The sequence below is a fragment of the Prionailurus bengalensis genome, chromosome C2 (genome assembly GCF_016509475.1).
Source record: "Prionailurus bengalensis isolate Pbe53 chromosome C2, Fcat_Pben_1.1_paternal_pri, whole genome shotgun sequence".
NCBI classification, from domain to species: Eukaryota; Metazoa; Chordata; class Mammalia; order Carnivora; family Felidae; genus Prionailurus; species Prionailurus bengalensis.
In genome coordinates, this window is record NC_057350.1 from 40,773,123 (window position 1) to 40,787,484 (window position 14,362).

General features: G+C 38.2%; 2 protein-coding genes across 4 annotated transcripts in view; one reads left to right on the top strand and one right to left on the bottom strand.

Moving 5' to 3' along the window:
• Window positions 1-1,089: 1,089 nt before the first annotated feature.
• On the bottom strand, window positions 1,090-7,847 carry CGGBP1 (CGG triplet repeat binding protein 1). Of its 2 annotated transcripts, none has more exons than XM_043593899.1 (3): window positions 7,733-7,847; window positions 6,929-7,131; window positions 1,090-4,718 (listed from the first exon to the last, which is right to left on the bottom strand). In XM_043593899.1, the coding sequence occupies exon 3, from the start codon at window positions 4,697-4,699 to the stop codon at window positions 4,196-4,198; it is 504 nt and encodes a 167-aa protein (XP_043449834.1). In that variant the 5' UTR covers window positions 4,700-4,718; window positions 6,929-7,131; window positions 7,733-7,847; the 3' UTR covers window positions 1,090-4,195. The 2 variants fall into 2 exon arrangements, with proteins under 2 accessions (XP_043449834.1, XP_043449835.1); XM_043593900.1 differs by lacking the exon at window positions 7,733-7,847 and adding an exon at window positions 7,284-7,499.
• Window positions 7,848-7,997: 150 nt separating this feature from the next.
• Window positions 7,998-14,362, top strand: part of ZNF654 (zinc finger protein 654) — a 94,312-nt gene continuing 87,947 nt past the window's right edge. For both annotated transcript variants that reach the window (XM_043593895.1, XM_043593896.1), the window contains exon 1: window positions 7,998-8,431. In XM_043593895.1, the coding sequence (XP_043449830.1) occupies window positions 8,243-8,431 (189 nt within the window). In that variant the 5' untranslated portion in view covers window positions 7,998-8,242. The remainder of the gene's footprint in view (window positions 8,432-14,362) is intronic.

Here is a 14,362-nt window from a genome sequence, read left to right on the forward strand (position 1 = left end):
GTTCCTTTCTACCATTTTGATTGCAGGAAAAATAGTTACTTTATAAATTCATTAATTTTTTTGTCAGAATAGGAGAAATATATGCCTTCAAAACTACATAAAACTACTAAAAGGCAAGACAATTTGCAACTTCTATGCATTTTTTCACCCCCAGTGGTGAATAAGAATATAGCAAATCTTTGAAAAACCCAATAAAATGTGTAAAGTGCAAATTAGGCCCTCGTCTTTCATGATTAATATTTCTGTAAGTAGAAAATTAAAATGTTTCCAATTAAAAGCACTGATTAGGTTATTAACTTACCTATGTGATTTTTAAGGAAAAGAGCTATCTGTAGCTATGATGTGAATCTGATTTGACAGAATATATGTTGTTACATTAGACACAGGGCTAATAATCCTATAGAGATGTAACTAGTAGAAAAAACTCAATTAGTAAAATTCTGTTATTTTGGAACAATAAAATATGTTACTTAAAAAAATGAAATACAGGATGCTTGGCTGGCTCGGTTGATAGAGCATGTGACTCTTGGTGTTGGGGTCTTGAGTTTCAGCCACACATTGGGTATAGAGATTAAATGAATAATTAATTAAAAAAAATATATGTTACTGACTCACAAAATGTGCTTTCAAAAACTTCTGAAACAATTTTTTTGAAATTTATTTCTAAAAGTCACAGAGACAAAACTTTAAAAGTGACACATTATACTAAGGATACATGCGTGAGCAAAAAAAAAAAAATAATAAAAAATAAGCATGGGAATACAAAAATAAACATAGTAAACTTTTAATGAATACAGTATCTTGGATACAAGTAGAATACCACTAGGTAAGAACTGTATTTACCTTAGAAGTCTATGATAGTATGGATTGAGATAAATGAAGGTTTAGGACAGTCACTTCACTATTCACAAGTTAATCAGTGCTGACCAGAAACTAAAGCAATTTATTTTAGGCTAAGATTTTCAATCAAATTATAGGATGAATCTTCTATTTAATGAATATGTTTTAAGGTGATTTGTACTCATTTAAAGTCAGTTGGGGCAAGTCAAACCACAGAGAGCCCTCACAAAGACTAAGCACCAAATGACGAAATGTTTGTGGCTTTCGTTTTGGGCCACTTTAAATTTTATTTTGTTTAAATGTGTTTTCCATTAACATTCACATACAAATTCTTTCAGGCAAAAGTTTTAACATGGAACTTTCTGCTTGGAGATCTTGCCAACTTTTACTTACAACAGTTTTTAAGCAATGAATACTTCAGAAAAATCCCAAGCTGATACTTAATTGGTTACAATTGTAAGATGCAGAGCTTTTTCTTTAAAGTTTTCTGGTCCCCCAAAATCAGTAGGGCCAAATGCATTAAGTGGAAGTAGCATTTGTTTAAAAAAAAAAAAAAGTCTTAAAGATGATAATGAATAAAATAACTATTTAGGCTCTCATACACAATCTTTCTAAATTTTCACCCTGTAGGAAATAATTACAATGTCTTTCAGGCTTGCTATATGCCCCACAGAATTAAAACAAAACAAAACAAAACAACAACAACAAGGAATTTAACATTTCAACAAGCTAGTAACTATTTACTGTAAGCATATAGTGAAATTCTGGAAGACATACTACCATACTTCAAGAAAACACTATTAACAGGTAAGCATGTGTTGAAGAAGGCAGTTTATAAATGAAACATTACAAATCTTATGTTTATGCATACAACTTATAAAATAGAAAAAAAACTGCTATTTTTCCAATAGTATAGCATCACACTAACACTATATAGTTAAGATTGAAAGCTTCTGTACACATGTCCATTACACCTTCATGGCAGCATACACCTTAGACATTTTCATTTGTTATCCAACATATGCCAACCATGGCTTCACGGATTTGTACCAGTTTGAGCAGGCTAAAGCAATCATTCTGCCTTACCTATTGAACTATGAGACAAAGTTAACCAGTTTCAGGGAACAAAAAGTTTCATAATCAGTAAACAAACATATTAAACCTCCACAACAGGATGGAAAATGCTTCTAAGGACATGATATAATCCTAATAGGAGGAAGAATTATGCCCCTAGATATATATATATGTGGGAATAGTTAGGAGCCTGGAGAAATACATTAACACATATGGGACCTAAATGATCATCAAATCAATTAACTACTAGAAACTCAAATGTGAATTATTGGTTTTTCTTGTGCAACATCATCCAGTTTACTGCTTAGGACTACTCAAAACTGTTCTGCCACTATGTGTTTGCTGTTAGTGCAAATTAATATTAAAATAGGGAGCAGTCTGAATCACATGGAATTTTGAAAAATTAGAATGATTGTATATCTAACCTTATTTTTGTATTCTGAAAATGCTATAAAACTCAATTATTTTCCTAGCTTCTTATTCTACCATCTTAGTTAATTCAAAAGAAACATGGTTGCCTGCAAAGTCTTTACTAGGGGAAGTAAAAGCAAAGTATATTTTGGTTATGTTTTGCTGCTGGTCTCCTCATGTATGTGCTTTAGCAATGACAGCACTACTCCAGGCATTAATTGTGCTACTTTACATAACTAAACGTGAGAAAAACTCAAATTTTGCAGAGCAATTTTTTTTTTTTCTTGGTGGCAGGCTTATTTTAAAATGAAAACAACACAAAAACTAACATAAAATCTAAAAATCAGATGGGCACTTTGACAACCCGAACTAGGAACTTAAGTCTGTAAAAGAAACTTAATACATGGAAAGCTGTTTCTGAAAAACATAACCTTCTTATTCACTTTGGTTTTTTTTTTTTTCAAATGAAGATTTGTGGTAAAATGACCTCAAAGATAACTCCAAGTCACATAGGGCATTCATGTTAGTGCTTTGTAATAGAAATATATTTCATGAGTATTTTAAACTTAAACGTTTTCAAGAAATTTAAGTTTTTTTTTTAAAGCTCTAGTCCAAGTCTTCAGCTGTTTAGTTTTTAAAAAATATAATTTGGGTCTCCAATGGAGAGGATATAACTTACAGGATAAGTGAGGTTCGCAGAGATCATTTCCTGAACATGGTTGACCTTTAACAGGACTGATTATTTCCTCACCCAAAGTTATGCAGGATACTGCCAGATCTCCCACTACAAAAATCTTGCCAGTCCTTCTAGACAATTGTTTACCATCCATGTTTAAAAACCTTGCACCACCAGAGGCAAAAGCGCATAAAAGTGAAAGTAAGTTAACTCGGTTCTATTTACCTAAAGTCTTATAAATCATATGGAAACATTAATGTATAGAAAGTAATTTCCTTATTATCCGATCTGTCAGCCAAAAGCTAATTACTAGTCTTCTGTAAAAACAGGAAACTCAATCATAAAATGTCTATGTTTAAATAAAAATGCCAATCTTTAAATCTTTTAACATCAAGACATTGGAAAAAAAAAGCTTGCAAGTTCAAGATGATGCTTGAAATGAAAGCTATGGTTAAAAAAATTTGTTTATAGTAAGAGACTAAAATCATGTCACTGCAAAATTCCCCATGGCTTTTGGCACTGACATTAAAAGAACGATTTTAGTCTTTTGGTCACTTGAAGCTGCTACTAATACAGTAAGCCTTTCAAAAGGGTGAAAAAAAGACAGTGAGGAACTGAAGGATAGATAAGGTAACTACATCATATACAAGCATAGTTTGAAATAAAGACAGTCATTTCTGCGAGGGATCTGAAGATAGAAGAACAGTTTCCCACCATCCCTTCCTTTTTGAAGAGGATCCTCTAATCAGAAATAATTCCTTTAAGTTACTGTGAGTGGTGTTGCCTGGCAGCAGCTTCAATTTCCTAGGCTAGTGTTCAATCCAAATAATTAAGTAATTTCACAAGGAATAATCATATATGGCAACAGGGTAAAAAAGCAGGGCAGTTCTTCCATGCACAAACATTTCAGGAGAAAAACCATCAATTTTAAAGATAACCATCAGGTTTCAGGTATCCTAGCACACTCTAAACCCTAAGTTTTGCTTTACACCATTGGTGACTAAAATTAACAGTAAGTTTTGCAGTGAGGTTTTTTTTTTGTTTTTTGTTTTTTGCCTGCAACTATATACACATTGCAAAACTATTCTGCATCACATGATTTTAAATGAAATAAATATAAAAATGAACCACACAATCAACACATAACTTTAATACTCCACATTTATCTTGATCACAATGGTGGTAACCTCCTTGTCAACAATCTTGGGAGTTGAGGAGCTGATTCTCATTCTCATATCCATCAGGCAGGTATGCTCTCCTCAGCTGGTCTGACTTAGGTATGGAGCCTCCATTCTTCACATGGCGAGACAGGAAAGCACGGACTGCTGGGTGATCAGCTTTCTCGAGTGGGATGTTGGCTTCCAGGCACATTTTCACAAAGTCCTGGATAACACTGACTTTCTCTGTTTGCGCAGTACTGTTGCACTGAAGGGATGCAGTTAGGGGCCTCTGCTTCTTTCTCACGTTCTGCTCTTCAAATTCGGCCTTCCTCTTGGTGTGAGTCTTTGACTTAAGGTGGTCACTAATGGCAGACTTGCGAACATGATTCAGAACCACATTGCAAGAAGTGCAGAAGAGTTTTCCTCCATCTTCGTGCAGCTCACCTCCAAACTCAGTGACTCGATCCAGGGGAGTCACATACAAAGCAGTCTTAGAACGGTTTCGGGCAGGTGGTGCTGTCACTACAAATCTTTCCATTCTGACTCTGAATAAGGTTCTTCAGAGACAAGAGAAACAAAGATAGGTGTTATAACAATTCATTCAGGAAGTAATTAACAAACAAAAGACAGGTATGAGCATTTTAAGATTTAAAGATTCCAGAAAACTTAATTCAAATTAATAGACTGTGTCTATTAACTCTTAACTTACCTGAAAATATGTAAGGGAAGGCAAAACCAGAGCAAATTACTAGTAACAATCAGGTCCATTCCTTGAATTTGATGAAATTCAAATAAGTTAGAATTATGAAAAAAGAACTTCCAACTATTCCAGATGTCACTATCTTTTAGGAAAACCTGATCTGATGCCAATATTTAGGGTATCAATTATATTACTCTCATTCAACTTAGATGTGTATTGAAGTTTAAAAGAGCTTCTTTTCCCATCACAGTTTTGGGGCAACTGATTTTAGGAACACACTTGTAGGGAATTATGTGCAAAGTTTGTTCAAACAGGTGGGCCACTAAACTGGCTTATTTCTATATGAAGATGGATGTAATGTCCAAAATTGTTCGGAAAAAACAAAAAGTAAAAACCAAGAAAGAACACAGACCAGCTGCAATTAATAGCAGCAACAAGGACATTAAATTTTAAAGCCAAAATACAGAGCTCAAAGTAAGTCATGTTTTAAAAAGTTTATTTATTTGAGAGAGACTGAGCACAAGTGGGGGAGGGGCAGAGCGAGAATCTCAAGCAGGCTCTGGGCTGTCAGCACAGAGGCCAACATGGGGCTCAATCCCTTGAACAGCAAGATCATGACCTGAGTTGAAATCAAGAGTCAGACGCTCAACTGACTGAGCCACCCAGGTGCCCCAGTCATATTTTAATGCAAATATACCTCCACTGAGTTTTATAAAGGTGATGATCAAGATATGCAAATGCTTTTTCTGATACTTGTTTCCTCTTTTTACCATTAAAAACTAATACCTTTGTTAATTATTTTACCTATTAACTAGTAAGTTAGCACAAATCTAAAAAGTTAACATAGTGCCTAGTATATGATAGGTGCTCAATCACAATTTGTTGATGGAAAGTAAATGATTATCTTTGTTATTTTTCTGAATCTTTAACTCAGGAGTGGCATGATAATTTATTAATTTATCCTAATAACAATTTTTTATGATTATTACCAAAATCATGACGTTACTTCTATGGACACTGAAAAATTGAGATACCAAACAAATGTTTTCAGTGACAACCATTTGTTCTCTGGAGCTATTCCTTCGGACTAAGCTCTTACATTAACCTATATATAACAAATTAAAATATCAGCAATAATGAAGTATTCCCTTAACCCATACTAGAGAATTCATAGCTGGGTTATATGAAATCGCTCTCAAAAGACCTCTAAATTGCTAACATATGTGTTATGTATGACACCTGTGGACATAAATTCAGAAAGGTAACATTTCACAGAAATTCTGGAAAATATGATAAAGTTTAGATTTTAATACATTTAATTGTTTTCTTTCCATTAAAAAAATCGTTTAATGCCGGACTCTCATGTGTCAAATTTTGTTAGACTACAGGTTTTCACTGGCATACAAGACAGATATGATTCCTGCCCCCCAAAATAGTAGTGAATTACTATTACACATTTTTGTACTTTAATAGTTTCTTTCTTTTTTCTTTCCTCCCCCCCTCCCCCCCCTTAAGTAGGCTTCACATCCTGCTCGGAGCCCAACAAAGGGCTTGAACTCACCACCCTGAGATCAAGAGTTCGATGTTCAACTGACTGAGCCAACCAGGCGCCCCAATGGTAGTGTTTTTACTCCTATAGCAAATCAGTCCCAACTATGATTAATGGTTCTAGGCTAGTAATGAAAAACATTAAGTATCTGTGCCCAGGAATGCTTAAATTTTTCAATTAGAAAAGTCGTCTGTCTTTAAATATTTGGATTTCAAACTTTAAAACAATAAACATGTTCATTATTCTTTGAAGCATAAAATGCTCAATCATTTGTGCTAATGTTAAAGGCCTATACATTCCAAAGACTTGTAACTTTCAAAAAGTCTGTTTGTGTTACTGCAGAGGCAAATATCCACCCAGTAGAGGATGCTCGACTTTACAGACCTGAATAACAAGTGTTTTCAACAAAAGGTAAAGATATTTTAAACGAGGAAGTTAAAAAGTTAGCCAATAAAAGAGAAGCAAATTATTTACTAGATCGAAATAAAACTCGTAAGTTTTCAAGTTTAAATGTTTACCCGGTCAGTTTCCAGTTTTTTCGTCTTGATACTTAGCAGTGAATGGTCTCCAGAGCAAAACCAGAGACGATGGAAATCCTGGAACTTTCGTTTGTTCAAACCCGGAGATGCTTTCAAATCAGTTTTTCAACAAGTGGTGATGGGGAAATAGTTTCTGGGCTTGCACCCTATTTTCCCTGCGGTGCCGGGAAGTCATGCCTTTACTGTAAAACATGAAAAACAAATGGAAAGAAAAAATGGGGGAGGGGGAGGGAAGAAGGGTAGATAAAAAGACGAACAACACAGCCACCACGCAGGTGTCTTTGAAATCGCTCCCTTTAGGTAACTTCACCCAAATCCGGATCCCAACGTTTACCTCAACACCTCTACACTCCTCAACCCAGTCCTTTCTCAGTTGTCTGCCCCGCTTTGCACCTCCTCGCGCGCCCCAGGCCCGAGGGTTCGGGAGGGGGAGGGAAAGGCGGGGCGCGGGACGTTCCCGGCGTCTAGACTCCCTCCTCCCGCGCCAAGCTCAGCACGCTGGCGCCCCACAACCCTTGCCCCGCTAGCTGGGCAGGGCCGAGACCCAGCCGCCGGCCGTGGGCCCTGGAACTCGACAGCAGAGTTGGCGGCAGTCTCAGGGGAGGAGGCGGCGGGCGCCTGGCGGAGGCGTCCGCTGTCAGGCTTCCCGTCTCCTCCCTCTTCCTCCCGCCGACAACGGCGCCCCGGCCCCGCCCCCGGCTCCCGCTTCAGGACGGAAGGCCCCGGGCCCAAAGCCCGCACCAACGGCCGGGCCCACCCTCGGCCTCCCTAGTTCCTCGGTACCGTAGGATCGGGGCCGCCGATAGGGGAAGTGGACGAGACCCGGCCGGAAAGGAAAGGAGGAAGAAGAAAAAAAGGAGCCAGGGGGTGAAGGAGAAGGAAAACCCGCCGCCGCCGCCGCCGCCGTCGTCGTCGCCGTTGCCCGATCGAGCCCCGCGGCGGCCGCCGTGTCCCCCGCCGCGCCCCGTCCTCTTGCGCCGCCTACGGCAAAGCTCGTAGGCGGTCCCCAGCAACCGCCGAGCAGCATTGACCAACGGACCGCAAGTCTATAAAACAGACGGCTGATTCGGCCAATGGGAGTGGAAGGGTGGGCATGTGTGTGATTGGCAACTTCATATATCCAATGAAAACTGGGGGCGTGGGTGGGCGGAGCCGGAAGTAGAGCCAGCCGAGAGGCCCCTGTCCGGCTCGGGCGGAGGGAAGGGGGAGGGAACTAGAGGAGGAGGAGGTTAGCCGAGGCAGCTACAGCGGCGGCGGCGTAGGGGCTGGTACGCGCTGGGCGGCGAGAGCCTCATGGCGGAGGAAGAGAGCGATCAAGAGGCCGAACGCCTCGGAGAAGAGCTCGTGGCCATTGTGGAGTCCCCGCCAGGCCCTGTTGGGCTCAGAGCTGCGGGTGACGGCAGAGGTGGCGCTGGCAGCGGCAGCTGCGGTGTCGGCGGCTTTGGGATCAGCAGTCGGGATTACTGCCGACGCTTCTGTCAGGTGAGGCGCCCGTCGGCCGCCCGGACTTGTCACCCGGGTCCTGGGCCTCCCTGCTTTTCCTTGCCTTTTCGTTCTCGAATCAGGGCTGTGTCCGGTGTCCGCTCTACCAGCCCAACAAGGAGAGAGAGTGAAGCTCCCTCCTCCACCTATCCGGCTTGGGGTGGGGGGCAGGGAGCGGGACTGGGATGACCCGCGGGTTTAGGGTTGCTGAGAAAGTGAGTTTGTCAGGGGTTGGAAGGGCTGGAGAGAAGGGGGGTCAGCTGGCAGGAAAACTGTGTACTGACATGCCTCCTCTGCTCCAAACAGACCCCTTTCTGCCCGAGGGTCCCGCCTTCTTGGGTTTCCTACCCTGTTCCTTCTCACCTCATTTGGAATCTCTGGCAACATTTCCTGCCTTCCCTTCTCCGCCCCTTGCCCCCCGTATTCTCCCCTTTTTCGGAGATGGGAGGCGTGCCATCTCTCTACCGCCCCCTCTCCTGTCATCGCCACCCCTCCCCCTCTGCTAGGGTCTCCTGTCATCCCCTCACGAGATCCCACTGGGCCATTTCGCCAGTTGGTTTTAGGCGCTGACCCACTGTTAGTTACTTTTTTGGGAGGTGGGGTTAAGGCAGTGTGATTGTCATCTTTCCTTTTCTTACCCCGGTTCCCCGACACACGTAGTTTGTTTTTTAATGAGCTGTTGATAGAGAAAGTAGTTTTCCTTAAACTATTGCTCCGATTACCTCACCACCCCCTTCATGTTTTAAATTACAATGTATTTTATGTAGCCTGTAAAATACAGTGTCTAAACAGTGACGGTAAATTATTTACTTGGTCGTCTGCCACTACGATTTGATGTAGTTGAAAGTGTTTGACTGTAATCAAATATTATAGCAAGAAAGTACTTGTCTAGGGGTAAAATTTGTGTAATTTACACTCACATCTACGCGTATTTATACTTCAAATATTTCGTTCTCATTCACCATAGTCTTGCGATTTGGATTTTTTTTTTATTCCTTTAACACTCCATTCCCTTGTTTTATTTTATTATCTTCCATGTATAGGGTTTGAATCATGGCTCCACCACTTCCTAGTCTTGTTACCTTGTAACCTAAGTAACCTACTGGTTACTTAATCTCTCTGTGCCTTAGTTTCCTCTTCAGTCAAATAGGAAGAGTAATTAAATGGGTGAATATGTAAAGGGTTTGGATCTTTTACATGTTAATTGAAGGTAGCTATTAATTTCATCTTGGTAACAAGTAGGAATGAAGTTAACCAGCGGTGGGCATTGTATTCGCTGAAATTTGATGTTATGCCTTCCCAGGCATTGAAAGAAAACGGATGGATTGACCTTTTCAGTTAAGTTTTTAATGCTTTAAATTGTTTTCGACTCCCTCCTCCCACCTCTGTAGATAAATTGGTTTGAAGGTGGAAATTGTCTTGGGATGAAGTGTGTCAGTTTTCTTTGACATTGCTCTCTGGTGACTTTCTTGGAAGTATATGTTTGCATGTTTTGGTATTGGCATTCACTGGATTTAGAGGCTCAGTGTCTTTGCAGTACATATCTTCTTATTGTATATTTTACATGTAGAAACCATGTTATCAGTATACTTTGCATCTATGGGAATTTTAAACTTCCAAAAATTAGGTTACAGTTGATTTTTTAATACATTCATGGGCAGAAAGGGTTTTTTTCTTTTTTTTTCTATGTTTTGCTTTTTATATTTTTAATGAGCGACTTGGTTTTGGTTACATTTAGCTTTGTCGATTTAGTTGATCAGATAATTGTTAATTGCTGTAGCACTTAAAATTTTGAGGGCCAGAACATTTTTGTAGAACTTTTAACTATTCTTCTTCTGTATCTTGAAATCGTTTTTAAGAACAAATGAATAAATTTGGCCTGGGAAATACAGCATCCAAACAGTGACAGTAAATTATTTTAAGAACAAATGAAGTTGAAGGTTCTATAAAAGTTCGCTGCCTCCTAAATATCCAGGAAAGTAAATTAAACAGGAAGTGCTTAACGAACCTTTATTTTATATTGCTAAATTATGAGTTAAGTTAAACTGACATACTTTCATGTTACCAACTTTTACCTGAAACCTCATTACATATTTTATAGTACTCTAGATTACCAGTAGATTTGTTCCTGGGCTCTTGTCCTATTTCCACCTTGCAGGTGAGCTTTGTAAAGTCTTTTTTTACATTAAAACTTTAAGATGGAATAAAAGATTATCTGTCTTAAGTTGAATTTTATCCATTGATTAATATAATCTAGTATAGTAGTTCTGTTTCATTTGCCAGTAAAGGAAACAGTGGATCATATAATCTAATTCCCAAAGATTTTCTTTTTAAGCATTTGGTTTTCTAATATTCACTAAGGATAATATGAAGTAATTTATATTCATTAGTAGATTACTTAATCATGGGTAATCTGCAAAATGGATAATATGCACTTGGGTGGGTGTCGGTTAACATACATGACTTAGGGACACCTGGGTGGTTCAGTTGGTTGGGTGTCCAGCTTCGGCTCAGGTCATGATCTCATGGTTTGTGGGTTCGAGCCCCATATCAGGCTCTGCAGTGACAACTCAAGCCTGAAGCCTGCTTCGGATTCTGTGTGTGTGTGTGTGTGTGTGTCTGCCCCTCCTCCTCTTGTGCACGTGCTCTCTCTCTCTCTCTCTCTCAAAAATAAATAAGCATTAAAAAATAATTAAAAAAATATATGAATTATACACAGACGTTTCTGGCATTGAAAAGAAAGGCTTCAATTTATCTTCCTCCTTTTAGAGAGAAATATGAATCAAAATTTCTTGGCAGTTAGTTGTGTGGGTGAAGGGAGAGAGGAAGGAACACTTCAAGAGAGGTTCTTGTATCTTTTACCATAGGGAGAAGTAAAACAGAAGATAGAGGTGATACAAAGTGGTGATAATTATGCCTACACTCAGTGCAGTTGATGATACACTTTTCTGTTTGAGAAGCAATACAAGTAATTGTAAAATCTCAGATTAAGGGAATAGCCCCTCAGCTTTCAGCTAGTTTTTGAGGTGATAGATTTGAGAGATTGAAAGTGTTGGTTTCCAATAGTTACCTGGTGTAGTGTTGGACTAACTGGCCCTATCACATCCTCCCTTGGCTCTTATTAGTAGACCCTGAGCAAATGCTTAAATAGAATTGGCTTGTAACTGATATTTAACTTGCTTTTAGGATGAAAGGAGGGGGAGAATAATTTTTATTGAGGGTCTGCTAACTCTTAAGACCTTCATATTGGTTTTATTACACAAGTTACATAGTTGAAATTGAGGCTTGAACAAGTTAACTTATTTTCAGTTCTAGTAGGAGGGTGAATTGGGATTTGAACCCAGCCTTCAATTTCTATTGAAAGACAGATTGAAATCACAAATAAATCTTCAAATAATTATAAAATGATTTTTTTTTTTTTTGGCAAGTGGTGCAAAGTAGTTACCGGAAGTACTCTGGGAATCATGGGTGAAAAGTTGTAAAAGTCCTCTTTAGTGTCACAGTATAAAAAATACTTCAAGAAACAGTCAGATAATTATTTCTCTGACTTGTTTGGTATTGTGAACTATTTCTCTAATGCCTGAAGGTTGTAATAATTCAGCTTACCTTGTTGGCTAGATATATTGAAATGTTTTCATCGAAAACTGTATACTAGCAAGTTAAGAACTTTCTTAGTTTAGTGCCAGAATGAATATAGTGAGTGATAAAGAAGTATTTCTGGAAACACATTGATATGTTGACTAACATAGACTTTTAAATTGTTTTTTACTACAGTAGAGTTAATAGCCATCCCATGAGGATGTCATGAGTATAAAAGGAGTGAATGAACCTGAAGTCCTCAGTACTATACCTAGCACATAGTTAAGATTAAATAGATAGAAGCTATTAATATTTCTCTCCTGCAAAATCCTCTGAAGGTTTAAGAGGGACATTAGAGATAATCTAATCTGTAAGTCACTTATAGTTTATATCCCACAATAAAATTTAGAGAAAATTTGGGAATGTTACAGTTCTAAAATTCTGTTATTTAACTAGAAGATCCTGATGAAATATTAAATGATGTGCAAAAACAACAGCATTTTCTCAGAGATTTTGTTTCCTTCAGCGGACATTTGGCAAAGACAATATTTTTGATTATCTTAATTGGGGGGGTGCTACTGGTGTATTGTGGGTAGAGGCCAGGGAGGGTGTTGAACATCTTAAAATGCACAGAGCAGCCCCAGCAACAAAGAATTATCTGGCTCAAAATATCAGTAGTGCCTAAATTGAGAAACCCCACTATACCTTTACTTTGGAACTCACTGGATACTTTACATCTGTATTACTGATACAAATGGCAAAAAAGTATTCAGTGATCCTTAAGTAAATTTTAACAACTGTGTACTGGGCACTTGAATAGGTACCCAAGAGACAATGTAACAGATAAAAAGGATTTGCCTCATGGTTTAAACATTGTAACTTTAGAGAAATTAAAAATTTAATTGTATTTGGAAAACATAATCTTGACTTCTTAGTCTTAATATAGAATTTACATAGTATTTATAGTTCTTTAGTAGTTTCTTAGAGTGTAAGAATACATTATTAACAATTCTTGCTATTAATTGGAATTATTTTTAATTTACTTTTAATTTTTATAAGTGTTTTATATGTATTTATTTTAAAACATCATACAGGACTTGAATATCAGGAATTGCATTTTGCTGATAAGAGAGACTTGAATACCTTAAACAGTTGTATACATTTCTTTTTTTTTATGTGAAAAGTCTTGAATGGATAATATAGGAATGATATAGTAGCTTTATGATCATTGTACCATCATTTGCTCTTTCTTATCGGTCATCCTTGTCTTATCTCACATTTGCTTCATGACCCAAGATAGTTGCTGGAGTCCCAGTCATCACATCTGGTTCTAAGTAGCAGGAACAGGGGTAAACCAAACATATATTGCCCAAATCCTACTCAGTGACTTTCATTTTCATCTTGTTAGGTATTTCCATCTGGAAAAAATGCTAGGAATTTTCTTTTCTTTTCTTTTCTTTTTGTATCATTTTTCCTGATAAACACAGGTCTGTGATTTTGTTAGCAAGAAAGAAAACAAGAATAGGTATTAGAGAGGCAACCAGTCCCCGCCCCCCCACCCCCCCCCCCCTCCGGTTTATCATAAAAAGCAGCATATACTGTCCCTTTCTTAACTCACACATTTCCCAAAGGCAATCAGTTGCAACTCTTTTATAGCTCTTATGATCTTTACCTCCATGTTTATAAATATTTTTTTTTCCTAGTTGTAGATATGATCAGTTAGCCAGCCTACTTGATGGAGGAAATGGGGAGTACCTTACCATCTCACTGTTCAGTTTGTACACTTTGAATTTACCACTCCTCCCCTTTTCTCTATATCCACTTCCCTACCCTCTAACCCCTTCCTCCTCTGCCTTATTACTTCTAAGTCTCTTATAGTTTAGCCTTTCCAGAGAATCTGGAGTTTACATTCATTTAGTAGAGGAAGGGATCTTGGGGAGACTCCATGGGTCTGTTTTTCATTCTACTTTCACCTCCACTTTTAGAGATATGTGGTGTTTGACATTCCTGAGATTTTCTGGTGTTCTTTAGTACAAATTAGCTTGTTCCCAAATTTCCTTCCCCCTTTCTAAATAATAGCTATCTAAATCTTGTCATCTCTCCCTTTTCATTGTTTTTTTCCTTGTGAGTTAAGCTCTTCTGAAACAAAAATATTTTTACTGTTATTTCAGTGGAGTTTTCAAATGGGAGCAGAAATAAATGTGTGTTCAATCTGCCACATTTAACTAGAAGTCTCAAATTAGTTTTTCAGCTCAGCAAAGAATAATAGACATGATGAAAAGGAAAAGAACTGAAACTAATTCATAGTGATTTATTTACTTTTGAAAAAGAGTATCCTACTTCCTGATATAC

Excerpts from the sequence above, each read along its gene's own strand:
- CGGBP1 (XM_043593899.1), bottom strand. The coding sequence starts at position 4,699 with ATGGAAAGATTTGTAGTGACAGCACCACCTGCCCGAAACCGTTCTAAG.